The sequence below is a fragment of the Neomonachus schauinslandi genome, chromosome 13 (genome assembly GCF_002201575.2).
Source record: "Neomonachus schauinslandi chromosome 13, ASM220157v2, whole genome shotgun sequence".
Taxonomy (NCBI): domain Eukaryota; kingdom Metazoa; phylum Chordata; class Mammalia; order Carnivora; family Phocidae; genus Neomonachus; species Neomonachus schauinslandi.
The window spans coordinates 88904427-88922922 of NC_058415.1; the positions used below are offsets into that span (position 1 = coordinate 88904427).

General features: G+C 46.1%; 1 protein-coding gene across 1 annotated transcript in view; it reads right to left on the reverse strand.

Moving 5' to 3' along the window:
• RAPGEF1 (Rap guanine nucleotide exchange factor 1) overlaps positions 1-18496 on the reverse strand; it is a 71616-nt gene that overhangs the window by 52853 nt on the left and 267 nt on the right. The window contains exons 2-5 of the mRNA XM_044920437.1: positions 14583-14722; positions 13884-13997; positions 9046-9224; positions 4814-4970 (exon numbers count right to left, since the gene is read on the reverse strand). Of these exons, the coding sequence (XP_044776372.1) occupies positions 4814-4970; positions 9046-9224; positions 13884-13997; positions 14583-14722 (590 nt within the window). The remainder of the gene's footprint in view (positions 1-4813; positions 4971-9045; positions 9225-13883; positions 13998-14582; positions 14723-18496) is intronic.

Below are 18496 nucleotides of genomic sequence, written 5' to 3' on the forward strand. Positions count from 1 at the left end.
GGGTTTGCTTCCCATGACGCAGGGGAGGGGGCAGATGTAGAGAAGAAGATTGGCCATGAGCAGACAACTGTGGAAGCTCTCTGACGGGGCTTCACGGTACTGTTTTTTTCTTTGCAAATGTTTGAAGTTTTTCATCAAAAAATGTAAAATAGGCTGAATGAGGAATAAAAGAGATGGCTTATTTGAGATGTCAGTGTGGCAGAGACAGCTAGTTGCCCCACACTACCTGTTCTCCCTTATTAATAGAATTTCAGCTGGGCATGTGACCAAATTCTGGTCAATAAAATGTGAGTGAGTTTTGAGAGGCCTTTGAGGAAGCATCCTTAAACGGAGAAGGCACACCCTCTTACTCTCTCTTCCTCCTCGTGGCTGGAATGTAGTCATGGGAGACTGAGCAGTCATTCTGGACTGTGAGGTGGAATCCATGTGCTAAGGATGGCAGGAAAGCAAGAGGGGAGAACACCACATCCCTGACCACTGTATGAAAATGTCATAAGCCTCAGACTGCCTATCTATGAACTTCTTGTACATGAAGGAGAAATAAAGTAGAAATAAAGTTTTATCTTTTAAAAACCAGTATTATTTTGGATTTTCTTATAGTCAAACCTAATCCTAACTGATAGTCAGAAAAATATTTCTTTCAAAATATTCCTGTTGTAAGCGAAAACTGATGAAGGGAAACCCCACTAAAGTGGAGCTGGGAGGCCAGAAAGGGGAGCCACACTACTGCCATCAATCCCAGGAAGAACCATCACTTAGAGACCCCAGCAGAGGCCCCCGCCACAGGAGGGAATCATGACTACAGACCCAACAGGGAAGGACGGACGCTGCTTCTCCGACGAGAAATCCACGACCCCAGCAACTCAGCCAGTGAGGACCCACCCTCGCCCTGAACTCCTGCCTTTCTCCAGTGGACTTCGGTTTAGGACAGCCCCTCCCAACCTCTTCTGCCTTCTCCATAAAACCACTCTCCTCTCCTTTCTTTGTTGGACTTGCCTGTGGTTTTGCCGTAGCTTGCATGTCCCAAGTCTCTGCTATTCCCAAATAAACCCATTTTGCTGGTAAAATAACTGGCTGTTTTATTTTTTAGGTTAACATGTACGAAGGGAGTCTGGCATGGTACACAAGCCCAATCTTGGGTGGTAATGGTTAAATGACAGAACTGCAGGTATTCCACATTTTCCCCCAAGGCTGTCTGCATGAGAATGTTTAAAAAATAAAAGTGTGAGTGTAAATTGGTTTTTTTTGGGGGGGGGGGGAAGGAGCTGGAGGTCAGGGGAAGAGGCTCTAGGTCTGAGAACCAACATCCCTGGAAGGTCTGCAAAGAGGGCAAAGCGGAGCCCAGGGAGGTGGGTAAGAGACTGTGCAACTGAGGTAAGAAGGGAGGCTGACATTTAGATGGCAAAGGTGGGGACAGCTGGGGCGCTGGTTGCAAAAGGACTAGCCGGGTTACCCGCTGGAGCCTGAGGAGCCTGGCTCCCAATAGCCAGGTGCTCGGGAAAGTTAGGGCCTTCACATTCCTTCCTTGGGGAGTCACCACCCTCTCTGAACTTTAGGGCCATGAGGAGAGCACCTGCCTGGGCCAGATCAGATAGTAACAGCTCTGTCTTTTGACATGAGGTGAGTGGAGAAGAGCCACAACCACTGTCAAGAATTGCTAAATGTGAGCCATCCTGGGTATGAACATTTCCATGGTTAACAGTACTTACCCACAGTTTACTGGGCACCTCGCACTTACCAGGTACTTTATATATATTATCTTACTTAATCTTTCTTCATTTCTTCAGAGTAAATATTGTAAAACCTACTTGAAACTCACAGAAGTAACTTGCCCAAGGTTACAGAGCTAACAAGTGACATTTATGCAGACCTTTAAATAATAAAAGGTACTAAATAAAGTAATCCGGTTTTAAAACACTTGTTCAACCTTTCAAAAGAGTTCCATTTACCAACTGAGTTACTTGAAAGACGGTGACTCAGTTTAAAGGAACATGCCAACATTTCTCCTACAAATGGGATGACGACATCCTCACAAATCTATTTTACTTCTGCATGGCCCTGTCCCTCCCAGGCAACTGAGGCTCGCACAGCACCAGGACACAGGCTTATAAGGTGTGCTCAGCCTGATGGGGACACCGGGAGAGCAGCTGGAGGCCAGCCAGCGTGGAGGCAGGCGCACAGTCGGCCCCTCACATGGGAGGCGAGGCGGCTGAGGGTGACGGGGAGAGCACAGGGCCTGGGGTCCAGCAGGCCTGGGTGCAAGGCACCACCTTGCCCCTGATGACTGTCTGCCCGAGCCTGTTCCCACACCTGTGAAGGGGCAACTGTGCCCACCTTCAGAGCTGTTACGAGCAAGAAGAGGGAAAAAGTATCAGCTATTGTTACTATGAGGGCCCAACAGCCCAGTGTCTGGACTGATTCCAGCTACTAAAAGCTTCCAAGAATAGGCCAACTCCTGCACACCCCTCTGGCTTTGGCCTGTCTCTCTCTCAGGGAAAAGTCTCGGACCACCCTGAAAAAGGAAGGTCACCCAAACAGCCAAGGAAGACCATGTGCCATTTTTCTTTTATAACCCTCGACCCAGGTATAATTACAGATTACAAACTCTGTTGTCCTTTTCCCTCTTTCAATTATAAGCTGCATCGGGTCCGGGACAGTATGAGTTTTACCACTATATTCCCAATGCCATCACACTGTCTGGCACACAGGCGGGTCTCCATAAATGCTTCCTGAGTAAATGAAACGGAACTGAATTCACAGAGCTCATCACCTAGAAAGTCTTCGTTCTGGGTCAAGTATTTTAAAAATAATTGAGGAAAAATTATTTGTTTCCAGACACGGATGGGTTCATAATCTGTCAGTTTCTCTCTCTCCCCCTCTCTCTCACTGGTCAATTTGAAAAATCAGAGAAATATTTCTTTCAGGCATGTCTTTCAATGGACACCATGGTGCTTTAATGATTCCATAATGGAAACTGGCTTGGGAACGTGACAAAGCTCTACACATAGAAACCCCATCTCGTCTGTTTTGGGCATTCTAACTTGTTTCGAACATCTCATTACAATCTGGCAGAAGGAAACCTGAACAATGTCACCTGCAGAATAACAATTTTCAATAACAACATTTCCAGAAGCCTGGACAGGAAGAGCCAGGGGTGGGTGAGCCAGAACTCTACACACTCTGCTGATGAAGTGTGGACCCAGGTCACGTCTCATTCTGCCCTGCCGACCTCGAAGAGCTGCAGGGAAGATCGAATGGGATAATGTGTATGACTGCACTCCAAAATCCAGAAAGTGACAAAGGTCTTGCATGACAGCCACTCTGGGCTATACCCTTAAGTCTCACTGGCGAAAACAGCAGATATAGGACCGAATAAATTTTGGGGCATGAAGAGAACCTGGAGCCATCAGAGGAGACTTGGTGCCACCTAGCCACGCCTCCCTCTAAATGAACTCCACGAGGCCCTCAGCAGATGCGGCAGCTACTGACCTGGTGCGGGAGGCAGGGAGCCACCAAGACTTCCCCAACTGACACAATTCATTCTGGAGCAATTCATAACGTTAAGCAATGCTTTCTTAGCCTTTCCCCCTGTAGTTTTTACCATGTAGGGGGTCCTTAGTCTACATAATACTCTCCAGAACTTCCGGGGGATGGCAATCCAAGGAGGCAGCTTTTAGGAATCTTACAGCATGGTTGAGTGGAGAAGGAATTTTTTACGTACCTCAGCTACAGTTTTGGACTGAAGGGGGTAGAAAGGAGGATGACACAGCTGTTTTTTGTTTTGTTTTGTTTTAATTCCCCCAAGCCAAGAGATTAGTTTCTAAAGCATATACCTAGCACCACAAAATTAGTAAAAAACAGCAGCTAAAGTCTGAGTGCTTACAATGTGGCTGGCTTTGTTCTAAAAGCATTATATGTAGAAACTAATACTTCCCACAACCCTAGGATATATGGCACTATTATTATACCCATTTTATAGATGAGTTAATTAAGGCACAGAGCCTTTGATTGAGCAAATTGCTCAAGTTCACAGACTAGTAAGTAGTGAACCTAGGATTCAAACCCAGCCAGGCCCCAGACTAGCCCTCTTTCCACTATATAATACGGCCTCACACAATAGCAGGGTCTCTACTTTCCCACTGCTCACAGCCCCAATCCTGACCCAAAGACCCTCACCCACTTCCATTGCTTATATTGCTTATATTCTGCCTTGCTCTTCACCCACTAGGACTTACTGTCTCTAAACCAGAGTTTGTCCCATGGACCCCAATTCCAGACCCTCTATGGCCTTCGCCTCCTACTTTAACTATGATTCACAATTTCCCATCATGTTGTTTCCAACTTCCCTGGCTAGTAAAGTCACAGACTGTGTCAAGGATTTCAAATCCAGACAGTTTCATTTCTTATTCACTTCAATCCCGCTTTTCTACCGAGAATCCCAGAAGTTCTTGTAACATGAAAAGGTAGAGACTGACTTGCTAAGAATTTTGCTAAGTCCGTGCACAGTCTCCTCCGCATTTTGTCGGAGGAGCACACACAGCCAAGGCTGTAATATAAAGACTCACTGATTTAATATGTGCTCAATAAAGGCTGACTGCTTCTGGCAGCTTTTCCAGCTATGGAGATGAGCACTCCCAAGGCTTCTACTGCTGTCAGAGCCATCTGTACCAGAGAGAAATAAATGGCCATGGGACAGAGCAGCGCACCCACACCAGGGATGCTGGAAGACATTCACTCTAATGTGTCCGGTTTGCGAACAAGGTCTTGTGTGACAGACGCCCAGCAGGGAGGCTGCCTGGCGCCTGCATCCTACCTTCACTCCGTCCAACACAGCCTTGATGACCCCCTTCACGGTTGTCACCGTCTCTTTATCTTCTGAGTTCACACCTTCTAGCATCACTTGGTCAGACCAACGGATGAGGTTGGCGAGACTTTGGTACACTCGGTTATAGCAGGAGGAGAGGGCTGAGCTGGGGGAGAGAAGAGTTTGTAAAGAAAGTTAAACATCTACAGCATGACCATAATGGAATTTTACGTTATGAAGCAACTGTTTAGTACAGAGCCAGCTTCTGAAACATGAGGGCATGTTTCTCAATCTTTCTGTAAGCGCCACACCCCCTCCCTTTCTGATAACACATCCCCCCACCCCCCGAACCTATGTCCTTACATCCCACAAACACTGTATAGAGCTTTATATTCTAGTCTGTTCTAAATTTTTTTTTCATTTCCCAAATAGAACATATAAAAATTCCATCATAGTTTTTATACTCCTTCAAACTTCACACCCCCTGCAAGATTCTGGCCTCTCTCAAGGAATGCCCCATTTTCCGCTCCTCCTTGCTGCTAATCATTGGTCAAAGCACCGTACACTTCTTGTTTTCGATCAGACTAACATGGTAAATGTGTCACAAGGAGCCAACGGGTTTGCAGAATTTTAGCAGGCAGGATCCTTTAGCGAAACAGCCTCTAAACACGAGCTCCGACAGATCTATAACTGACTAGAAGTCCTTCTAACACGGGCTCAGCTTCATCAGCCTCTGCACTAACTTCATGGAGCAGTGCACTAATGAAGAGCATTTCAAGATGACAGCTGAGAGGAAAGGAGGCCTGTGGCGGGGGAGGGGTCGACTGCCCACCACGATGCCCACACACGCAGAGCCCAAGGCCCGGAGACTTCTGGATGCCTCAGTGACTGGGGAGGGGAGGCCTAAATGTAGACTTTTTAGATCTCCTACACATTTTTAAGTAACTAGAGATAATTTTCTCTAGGAATTATGGAAAGGATTATTTTTCCATTTTAAATATTATGGATTATAAAAGAAGAGCAAAATTATGGAAAATTTGGGGGATGCCCCTTCCTCCACTCAAAAAAAAAGTGGGGGGAGAAAAAGAATGAGGTAGACATTTAGGAGCCAAAGACAGAATTTTGAGAAAAAGGTATAATATTGTAAAATATCCTTAAAACAGGTTCTAAAAGGGCACCTGGGTGGCTCAGTCGGTTAAGCATCTGCCTTCGGCTCAGGTCATGATCCCAGGGTCCTGGGATCGAGCCCCGCATCGGACTCCCTGCTCAGTTGGGAAGCCTGTTTCTCCCTCTCTCCTCTGCCCACCACCCCACCTCCCGCCTTGTGCTTACACACTCTCTCAAATAAACAAATAAATAAAATCTTAAAAAAAAAAACCAAACCAGGTTCTAAAAACAAACCTATTTAAAACAAAAACCTGAACCAAACAGTGCTCTGGTGAGAAGTTCTTCAAAATCAGGTAAGGAGGAAAAAACTTTTCCAGGACGTCTACAGTTTCCATGTAGCCAGTCATTCCGCTCTGTGCATGTTCCAACAGGAGAAATAGAACAGTCCGAAAGAATGAAAGCCAACTCCTCGAGTCCCATTAGATACAAGAACAGTTTACCAAAGGGGCCCCGAGAGAGCCAGGGCTTGGCTGCCTCACGGAGTAACAGGAGTGACAAGTACTTGGTGTTGGACCCACTCTCTTGGAAGGAGGGTCGAGGGAGGGAGACAAGAACTCAGTCTTCCCTGGGGGCCGGATGGGAGGTGGTGCCATCCTGCGGGGCTGGGGGTGGTGGGGGTGCATTGCTAGCACCCCCACCACCCCCTTCAGGCAGGGCCAGATGAGGCCTCTGTGAACAAAGACTGCCGCCTTCTGCCAAAGCGCCCGTGGGGGATTCCACCAAAGTGCCAATCACACTGTTGAATTACTGGCAAGGATTAGCTGAAAAGGAGGGGGGGGAGAGACATTTCTTGGTAATACTTAATTTCTACCTGCACTGAATGGTAACACTTCCCTGAAAGCACCCGAAGAAGCCGGCAACTGTGGCCACCCTTCACAGTGTTAGCTTGGAAGCAGAATATTCCTGTATCAGGGGCTAAGACATTTAGAAAGAAAGGAGGGTCCTGGACTGTGACAGTGTCCAGTGGACCAGTGGCTGGTCTGTTTCTGAAACGGAGTGAAGCCATCAACACTGAAGGCAAGCACAGATCCTGTTCTCAAACGTCTCTGGACATTCCACCATGTGGGAGAAGCCTCCCCACACTGCTCACACTCAGCAGCCCAGCTGCTTGTTCTAAGGCCAGCCCTCCACTGTCCCAGCACCCTAGGGGAGGGCGACCAAGACCCCTCCAGCTAGGACCCAACCCACAGAGAAAGCTCTGAGCAGAAGACAGGAAAACACCTTCCCAGCTTACAAACTGCATGGGAGGGATGAGAGGATCGAAGAGGAAACTTCGAGGAGGAGATACCAGGGTGACCAAGAAAAATATCAGTTGGCTTTACAAGAATTTCAGGAGGAAAAGTCCTGGAAGTGGTATTAGCCAAAGGACTACCAGGGAAAAGAGTCATCGCGCCTTATGGCCACATCCAGGTGTTTGCTTCCCTCTAGGAAATTGTTCTAGACATTTTATTGCTAGTGTGTCAACTACAAAATAGCTATAAAACATCCTCATAGACAAAAAATGCCCCCAAACCACTGTGCTATGGCTTGATCCATTCTCGACTCCCCCCAAGAAGCTCAGTGCCTGAGCCCCGACTCCCCGCGGCCCCTCGGTCCATGCCCCAGAGTGGCCACAGTCTCCTCCCTTTGGGAGCACCCTGTGCCCTGCCGGCCTAAGGCCCTTCCTTGGCTTTCCTTCTCCCCTGCCCCGACAGCCGGTCCAATTCCTACCCTTCCTTCACGCCCCGCCCCAGCATCTCCTGCTCCGGGAAGTTTAACTGGGCCATAGGGCTCTCCTCTAACTCTCCCTCCTTCAAATCCCAACAGAGCTTCCATTCGGTACCATAAAATTGTGCCTTATCACACGTGGGGAAGTTGATTTTTTCCACTAGATTCTAATTCTCCTGTGGTAGGGACCATCTCACGAGTAGAGGTAGAGGAGAATAGTGCATAAAAAGCTGTCTACACATCTGAGCCTAGCATCCTGTGAGGCACAGTCCCTCAAAGGAGAACAGCGCTGGGCCTTCTACAAGCTGGGCTCAGGGCTAACTACCAGGGAGATGCAGTCCTCCTCTGGGACAGCAGCATGGCTCGGACAAGTGAAGACAGTAGCAGGGCACAGCCATACCACTGTTTTATCCTCCACCACCAACTGGCCCAAAGAGCACAATCTGCAGGGGTCAGCTGAGACTCCAGGGCAGAAGTCCCAGGGCAGAGAGCTTCTTGGAAATAAAGATGCTGTTTGCACTATCTCCCAGAAGAAGAAAACTATGCACTTTGCTGCCAAGTTCTGAAAGCGGTTCATAAAAGCTCAGTCTCACGGGGCTGTATGAACATTAAACCACCTCAAGGAACTGAAAACAGAGATGTGTTTATCCTGAGCAGGTACCAGAAAAGAAACACAAAGCCAGCAGGCATCTGACAGCCTCTCAAAGGAAAAGCGCCTGCTAGGCTCTCACTTAAGATTACATTTAATATTCCTTTCCTTTCTGTACTTAACAATAGATATGGGGGCAAGCTGCTCCCAACCTTTAGGGGGAAAATGCACTCTAGCAATAAAATCGTTCCTCCACAAAAGCTCTCTGGGACGAAGACGGGCTCCACCCCACATACCTGGCTTCCAGTGACTCCAGGCGCTGTCTGGGAGATCCTGGCTTGACACGGTTAAATGTCTCATGAATCCATGCTCTAATGGGATTCTTTTCTACCTCTTTTGGCCTAATCAGCTAAGCAGTCAAGGTCTCTACCAGGTTAGATATTAATAAGATTTAATGCTGCAATAAACCCAAGGAAGGGTGCGAGATACGTGTCCAAATCTTAATGTGATTATTGCCAATGACCTAAGGCAAAGAAACAGTCACAGACTTACCCTGTGGCTACATCGCTAGCAAGGGGAGAGATCTCCCTCAGTGTCAAGGCCTCATGAGCAACATCAACCTCAACCTTGGGAGAGCATCAAGTCATAGCTATGGGGCTCCTTTCCCTCCCAACACTCTCCCCTATTCCTAGAAGCCCTGAGTTTGAAGTGCCCCCAAACCAAGATGCCCGTAGGCCTCCCTTGCTCTGACACAGCCAAGGACTTCAGGGCAACTCACCTGTGTTGAATTCGAGGATCGCTCTGCACCAGGGGTAAGATGGCCTCCAGCACCTTGCTGGCTGACCCTGGAAGCATCTCCAGCACCTTCTTATCAATAGCCATTTTGTCCACAATGGTCTTAAAGTAGCGCAAGGCACTAACAACTTCCTTCTCTTTCTCTTCCAGCCAGCTCAGGTTCTGAAAGGAAATGTTAAGCATAGGAGGGAGGAGAGAGATTAACAGGAGCTATTTTGAAAAAAATAAAGTACAATTTGCTATAAACTAGCTTGAGACTGATGCAAACAGAAAAAGCTTCTTGCTGCAGAAACCAAGCCAAATTACTTTCTAAGGATTGCAATCAGGATACAGAGGCTAGGCTTGAAGGAAGGAGAAGGGAGCTTGGACCAGGAAAGTTCACTGAGATACTCCTGAATTCCCTTCCTCGTACAGACTGATGTGGCCTGAGGTCTTGAAAATTGCTTCTCTTCCTCTACCACACTGAAATAGCACTGCTAATCTCATGAAGCCTAGGGAGGACTAATTTGCTGATGGCTGTAGGAAGCTTAGAGAACCAACAGTTAGGTCTCATCATGGTGCGTATCTATCCAGTAAATCAAATCAAGAGATCCCAGGCCTTTCAAAGATCTGAGGGACTGTATAAGATAGGCAGAGGCATTTGTGTTCAAAACCCATTTTTCCAGGACCCCTCACTAGATTCCCACATTCAACCCAAAGATGCAGTCCCCTCTCAATGAAATGACATGGCTCTCTCAAAGGGTCTGGAAACCCCAGGGTTAGAAGGGGCGGATGCTCGGGGGTGAAAAGGCAAAGAAGCTGGAGCAGGTGGTAATGGTTCAGTCACTACTCACGCACCAAATGCAAACAGCATTCGCAGTCCTGCTCCCGAAGAAAGCCCAGCTAGGAGGAAAATAACATACAGAGCCCTACACTTACCAGCATTCAAATTCTCATGCCCAAATCTTTTCTCTGTGACTACAGGATACCTCGAATCCACAGTCAGTGGGCACATACACCCCTCAGTTCCCTTCCCCAACCTCTCTCTCTATTGGCCCTAATGTCAGCGACCTGGGTCCCAGCTGGCTGGCAGGGAAGGGAGATCAAGGACGACCTATAAAACAGATACCCTACCCAAATGAAACTGATTACATGTCCAGTGCAAATTAAGATCCCTGTATATGAGGAAAACTGCCACCTGTGGGCTCTTTGGGGTCCAGTGAATACAGCGACCAAGGGCAAGAAGAACATTCTAGAAAAAGTTGATTTCAACAATAATCTATAAATAGATAAATAAATGGTATGTAATAAGAAGTGATTATGATTCTGAACACTAGCTCTTTTCTTCTTAAACGATGGGGAAATGTCAATTTAAATTTATTTAAATTGCATGTTTAATGCGTGGGAATATCAAAAGACAAATATACAAATGGGATCAAGAAGGAAATAGCTTCTTTGGTCAGGCAACTTCCGAAGACCCGATTCACTTTCTCTCAATGGGGTACTTCCCCAAAGGTGGTCTACAGACCCCAAATATGAGGTTCTCTAAGTGGGGGAGCACCCCTTCCCCACCCCCATCACTGGCCGCTTTTACCTTTTCTCTGTTTTTTACGACCAGACACATTTATTTACTTTTTCCAAGAAGCCAGGCTCTTGTTTCCCATCTCATGGACAAGAGTTTTCTGCCGGGGCCAGGAAGAACGTGACTATGAAGGAATCATACCCAGACATCAATGTGACTGAAACCCCAGCTGGCCAGTCTGGCTAGAGGACCCTGACCACAGACCTGCCATCTCAGCACATCAGGATGTGTCTGGAGCCAGGGATGATGAAAGATGGGGAAGAATCAGGAAACATTGTAAGAAAATGTGTCATCAGGTTTGCTAGGGAGAAGGGGGCTGACCTGGAGATGGGGGGGCACCCAAAAGGGGCAGGAAGGTACTTCTGAGCACAAAGAATCTTCCTGTCATTTGCAGAGAGATCAAATGAGCCACTGGAGAGCCAGGCTGCCCTGGGCTCCTACTAAAGGAGCTGACAACTTAGCAGCGTCAGGTTTCATCCATTAACCCTCCAGCAAACTGCACTCCCAGAATCAACTGTCCGTTCACAGTCCCTCTGCTCCGGAACAGCTTTGGCTGTTCAACTCTGGCATCTTGCAAGTGCAGCCAGCAGTCGGAGAGTTTACAGAGAGACATCTAGATGGAGCACGTGCTAGAACTGGGAGCCCAAAGCCTTAGCTCTGCTGAAGTTGCCCGGCTGTACTGGGGCATCCCCTCCTGCCATCCACAAACCCGGAAACTACCTGAGGGTCGCGGTGCTGGGGCAGGGCCTAGACCCAAACCCACTGCGGGGCTCGAGGACCACTGGCTTCACGCTCCTCATCTGCAAAAACGGGGAGGCTAATACCTAACCTGGGTAATCGAAAGAGCCTGATGTGGGGAAGTGAATGAGAAAGCACATGGAAGTAGTTCATAAAATAAAACCAGATTTTGATGGAGAAAACTTGGGCCAGAGCCCAAACTCTGTATATGAGGAATAATAAAAGCTTTTGCACGCAGTTATGGTGAGGAGTAAATAGGACAGCATGTGCAATCACCTAGGACAGGGCCTGGCCAAAGAGAGACCTTCAGGAAGCTGTAGATCAATTTGAATCTGTGATCTACTGAGCTGCAGTTTCCCCTGTATTTTAACAGGGAATGCTGGGGCGCCTGGCTGGCCCGGGCAGTTAGAGCACGTGACTCGTGATCTCAGGGTCATGAGTTCAAGCCCCACGTTGGATGTGGAACCTACTTAAAAATAAATAAAAAACAAAACAAAACAAAACAGGGAATGCCATGCATATAAACTGGGATTAAAATGAGAACATATATGGAAATATTCTCTAAGAGGTAAGAGAGCTAATAAGTAATCAATAATGATGAGAGCAAATGACAGACGTATTTTCAGATTTCTCCGACAGCATCTTCTAAGTTCACACGTGTTGGCAGATTCCCCAAGATTTCCAGTTCTGCCTGTGGGCTTTCACTAAACAGGACGTTTGTACTCACATGGTCTCGGGCAGCTGACTTGGGGCAGAGCAGAGTAATTCAACCCTTCTTAAAGGGTGACAACCAACAACCGGAGTAACATTCTTCCCTGGTAAAGACCATACCTACAGTCCCCTGCTACACCACGGGTTCTCAGCTGCGGCTCTACTGTCATCTTGGGGTGGATAATTCTCTGCTGCAGGGAGGGCTGTCCTGTGTGGGCTGTTCACCAGCATCCCCGGCTTCTACCCACCAGATCCAGTAGCACCTGCTTCACCTTCCTAGTGGTGACAACCAAAAATGTCTCCAGACATTGCCAACGTCCCCTGGAATTTGCAGGAACCCACACTGAGTGAAGGACACTTTCGCACTGAATGTCCCCCCACGACCTCTCTTGGGAGTGATGAAGAAAGGGGGAAAGCTCCAAGTACTGAGTGGCTGAGACAGTCTCTTACAGCACTAACTAGCAGAACACGGCTGTTCTAAGTCGCTTTACTCTGGGCCGTCTGCACTGCGCTACATGGCCACGGACCCTCTGCTTGGGGTTTTTGTTTTGTTTTTTTAACCAAACTCAGCTCCAAGAGATTGTTAAACAGACTGAACCAGAAAGTAACTATGATGTACACCAAATCTTCTACTTTCCTACTCTGCAGTCTGGGATTTCATCAATCTGGCAAACACTGAACATTTTTACTCTTCTTCTTCAGCCTCTTTTTGCTAAGAGATGAGGCAGGCCTGGTTAGTACTTGGATGGGAGGGAAAAGGGTTATTCAACAAAAGACTTTTGGACTTCAGACTTTAATGTTCTCCACTTTTAACTAGAATTTTAGGATATTCTGGTCAAAATAAAAACAAAAACAGAGGTACACTGCAAAATTCAAGAATTCTGCGCTTATGTAACAGGGCAGTGTTTGTCGGTGGCGGTCAATTGGTGGCCGTGACAAGACCATGCTGCGGACAATCCCTGGAGCATTAGGATGTATTTCTCTACAGGCTTCTTTTTATTTTCCATTGCTAAGGTTAATTTTGTTTTTCTGGTTTGTTGTGTGAGAGTTACCACTTGGATTTGTGGGACATTCCAACATAAATTCTGGCTTTCATAAAGAGGAAATGTAGCGTCCCGAGGGTACTGACTTGGGTGTCAGACGGCCTGAGCTCAAGTCAGCTTCACTGCCTCTTCCTGCGTGACGGTGGCTAATGCTTCCTACCTCTACAGCTTCAGTTTCCGCTTCTGCAAAATAAGTTTCCACCTCCCAGGGCTGTTATGAGTGTTCAGTAAGAGAGTAAGTAAGCGCAAAGCCCTGAGTACGCACGAGGCTAAGGAAAGTCTGGATAAATGTTAGCAGCACAAAAGGTGTCCCTGGTTCTGAGTACTTGGTTCTGTGCACTCTCACCACCCCGACTCCTGCTAGATGTCTAACACAGCACCTTTTACTGCAGATACTCCTCCCTGTCCTAACTATTCAGATCGCCGGAGCAACTCAAGGAATGAAGAGCTGGTCTTGAGAGATGAGACTCACCCACTTCCCCCAGAACCCAATGGACCCAAGCGGCACACCCAAACCAACCCCAGAAAGGACCCCCAAGCTTCCGTCATGGAGTGCTGTGCTCTCTCCAAAGACCACAGAGGCTTGGATAAACTCTTAATTTTACCCAAGGCCCCTTGGACTGTTTCCTGAACAGTGAAGCCCACAGTCGCCACCCAACTGAACACAAGGATATTGTAATAGATTTTTCTTTCCATCCCCAAAACCATGGCCCAGGATTCTGCAGTAGAAGGCAAGGCAAACCCAATTGTTCTTAGCGTCACACTGACCTTCTGCCTCTGAGACCTGGAAGCCACAGCACTGGTGGACATAAACTCTACTGTCTGCTGCTCCAGATCCAAGGGGAGGGGGCAGCCCTCTGGTAGAAATCTGTCTGTTGCCTCCTGGAAGAGAGGAAACCTGGATTCCTACAGAGCTTGGAATGGCCGTTCGAGGCTGAAGGGAGGGGCTAGTGAATATCTGCTGCTGTTTCGACATATCTGGCTTGACTGGCCCTGCTGAGGTTACTTGCGCTTGAGGACATCCTTGGCCGGGTTTCAAGGATTTGGCATGTCTCAGAGCATGGGCCCTAAAGCCAAATGAAGGATGTTCTGGACGTAACAAACCTCCCTCTAAGTGTGTGCGTGCCAGGGCAACACGGGGCTGTCTGGGGCAGGGAGGCAGCATTGTGAGGTATAAACATGGTGCACTGAGCTGTTTTACATGCCCAGAGGATGACACATCTGGAAAAGGAGAACTGTTCTAGCCAAATGAACTCGACTCTGATTAACAGGAGAAACACTCACCATCCTAAAGGCTCATATTTCACAAGGATGCTGAAGGCCCCTGCCTGGAAGCATGGAATGCTATGGAGGAGGTGTTCTGCACTGAAAGCTGAATCCCCAGGGAATGAACTTAAAAACAGCACAAACTCATACTGCTTGAAGTAGGCGAAGGCCAGGAGGAACACCTAGAGAGAGTCAGCTTACTTTGCTCACAGGCTTCTCCGGATTTTTCACAGACACCTCAGCTGGTTTTCCCTTCTTTGATGGCGTTCTCTTGATTTTGGGCGAGTGGAATTTGTCCATCAGCTTCATGGTGAAGGAGGAGAGATGAGAACGCTGAGAGTCTGAAAACAAGGAGGGTACTAATGGTTAGAAGCAGGGTAGGAAGGAGCCGTGCTCCGCTGACCTTTTGTGAAAATGAGTGTCATCCCTAAACAAATCTTCTTCCCTGGCTGTTTAGTTACAAAGGAAAGGAAAGACGGATCTATTGAAACCTTCTGCTTACATGTTTTAATTCCTGCAATTTCCATCTAAATTAGGTTGTTCAGAATTGTAGAAGTCAAAGGCAGTCAAAATGGCTATGGAAAAAGAATTTGCAAATATTTCCAGTGTCCTCTCTATAGAGTCTGTATGATGAGCTAACTGAAGTCTAAGGGAACTGGCTAAGAATCAAGAACATCAAAGCAGAATCACAAAAGTGTAGGATGTATGAACTGGAAAGGAAGGCCCTTTTGAATCAACCTCCTCATTTTTGTTAGTTTAGGGGACAGCAACAAGCATCATGGGCAAGGCCTCAGAGTTGGCACTGGAGACTGAAATAGCACTAAGGTGTTCAAAATCCTCTGGAATATAGTGAAAGACTCGATGGTTTCTCTTCAAGATCAGGAACAAGCCCAGCGTGTCCAATCTCACCATTCCTATTCAATACTAAACTCCAATACCCTAACAAAAGTCATCTGGCCTGGGAAGGAAGATATAAAACTCTATTTGTAGATGAACTCGTATATGGAAAATCCTAAGCAATTCACTAAAAAACTATTAGCACTAATAAACCAATTCAGTAAAGTCACAGGATACAAGATCAATATACAAAACTCTGTTGGATTTCTATACAGTAGAAATGAATGTTCCAAAATGAAATTTTAACAAACTTTCATTTAGGGCACCTGGGTGGCTCAGTTGGTTAAGTGTCCAACCCTTGATTTTGGCTCTGGTCATGATCTCAGGGTCGTGAGACAGAGCTCTGTGTAGGGCTCCATGCTCAGCACAGAGTCTGCTTGGGATTCTCTTTCTTCCTCTCTCTCTAAAATAAATAAATAAGATCTTAAAAAAAAAACAAACAACAACTTCCATTTACACCACAGGGAACTGATGGTGGCTGCCAGAGGGAAGGGGGATGAGAAGATGGGCAAAATGGGGGCTAGGGAGTGGGAGACACAGGCTTCCAGTTATGGAATGAATAAGCCATTGGAATTAAAAGTACAGCATAGGGAATATAGTCAGCGATACTATAATAGCGCTGTATGGTGACAGATGGTAGCTACACTTGTGGTGAGCACAGCATAACATTTACTATGTTGTACACCTGAAACTAATAAAACATTGCATATCAACTACACTTCAATAAAAACAAAACAAAAACAAACAAAAAGCTTCCACTGACAATATCATCAAAAAGAATAAAATAATTAGGCATAAATTTAACACAAAAAGTACAAGAAAAATACTAAAAACTACAAAGCATTGTTGAAAGAAATTGAGACAATCTAAATAAATGCAAAGGCATACCATGTTCATGAATTCAGATTCATATTATTAAAATGTCAATAGTCCCCAAACTGATCTACAGATTCAATGTAATCCCTTTGAGAATCCCAGCTGGCTTTTCTGCAGAAATTGATAATCTAATCCTAAAATAAGCATGGAAATATAAGGGACACAGAATAGCCAAAACAATGTGGAAAATAAGAATAAAATTAGAAGACTCATGCTTCCTGACTTTAAAACTTACTATTAAGAAGTTACAGTGACCAAGACAGCATTGGGTGCCTGGGTGGCTCAGTCAGTTGAGCGACTGCCTTCGGCTCAGGTCATGATCCCAGGGGCCTGGGATCGAGCCCCGCTTCGGGCTCCCTGCTCGGCGGGAAGCCCGCTTCTCCCTCTCCCACTCCCCCTGCTTGTGTTCCTGCTCTCGCTGTGTCTCTGTCAAATAAATAAATAAAATCTTAAAAAAAAAAAAAAAAGACAGCATGGTACTGGCATAAGGATAGGCATACAGAACAAGGGAATGGAATTGAGAGTCCAGAATAAATTGGCCATGTGTCTATGGCCAATCAATTTTTTTTTTTTGAAGATTTTATTTACTTATTTGTCAGAGAGATCACAAGCAGGGGGAGCAGCAGGCAGAGCAGGCAGCGGGAGAAGCAGGCTCCCCACTGAGCAAGGAGCCCAAGGCAGGACTCGATCCCAGGACCCTCGGATCATGACCTGAGCCGAGGGCAGACACCTAACCGACTGAGCCACCCAGGCGTCCCCGGCCAATCAACTCTTAACAAGGATGTCAGGCCATTCAATGGAGGAATGAATTTCTTTTCAACAGATAGTGCTGGTATGACTGGATATTTCACATACAAAAGAACGAGAATGAATCTGGGCCCTTACCTCACACCATATACAAAAATTAATTCAAAACGGATCAAAGACCTGAATGTAAGAGTTAAAACTATAAACTTTTAGAGCAAAACATAGGGATAAAATTTTTGTGACCTTGGTTTGGTAATGGTTTCTCAGAATGCCAAAAGCACAAGTGACAACGGAAAAATCAGATGACTTGACCTTCATCAAAATGTGAAATTTTAGGGCGCCTGGGTGGCTCAGTTGGTTAAGCAACTGCCTTCGGCTCAGGTCATGATCCTGGAGTCCCAGGATCGAGTCCCGCATCGGGCTCCCTGCTTGGCAGGGAGTCTGCTTCTCCCTCTGACCCTCCTCCCTCTCATGCTCTCTGTCTCTCATTCTCTCGCTCTCAAATAAATAAATAAAATCTTTAAAAAAAAAATGTGAAATTTTAAACTAGACTTACTGTGGTCATCATTTTGCAATACCTACAAATATCAAATCATTATGTTGTACATCTGAACCTAACATGATATTATATATCAGTTAAAATGTCTGTGCTGCAAATGATACCACCAAGAAAATGAAAAGACAAACTACAGAATGGGAAAAAATATTTGCAAGTCATACACCTGATAAGGATCTGCATACAGAAAACATAAATAACTATAATTCAACAACAAAAGACAAATAATCCAATTAAAAATGACCAAGGTTTCAATAAGCATTTCTCCAAATAAGATACACAAATGAGCTATAAACATATGAAAAGATGCTCAACATCATTAGTCATCAGGGAAATGCCAAAAACAACATAAGTTATTACTTCAAACCCACTATGTATAATAAAAAAGACACGTAATAACCAAGTGTTGCTGACGGTTGGAGAACTGGAACCCTCCTACACTGCTGCTAAAATGTAAAATAGTGCAGCGGCTTGTGGAAAATATCTGGCAGTTCCTCACAAGGTCAAACAGTTACCGGACGACCCAGCAATTCTATTCCTAGGCATATACCCAAGAGAAATGAAAACATACATCCATATGATTTGTACACAAACGTTCACAGCAGCATTATTCATAAGAATCAATAGGTGGAAATAACTCAAATGTCCAGGAACAGATAAATAAAATGTGGCATACCCATACAACAGAATATTGCCTGACAATAAAAAGAAATGAAGTCCTGACACCCCCTACAACATGGATGAATCTTGATAAAATTATGCTAAGTGAAAGAAGCCAGTACAAAGACCACTTATTGTACCTTCCATTTATTGGAAATGTCCAGGATAGGCAAATTTATAGGGACAGAAAGTAGATTAGTGGCTAAGAAAGAGGGAATGGGAGAGGGAAGGAGAGGGGTTGCTAAGGAGTATGAGGTTTCTTTTGGTGGGGGGACATAAATGTTCTAAAATGAGAATCTGGTGATGGATGCACCGAAACCCAGCGAATAGCTACACACACACACACACACACACACACACACACACACACACACACACA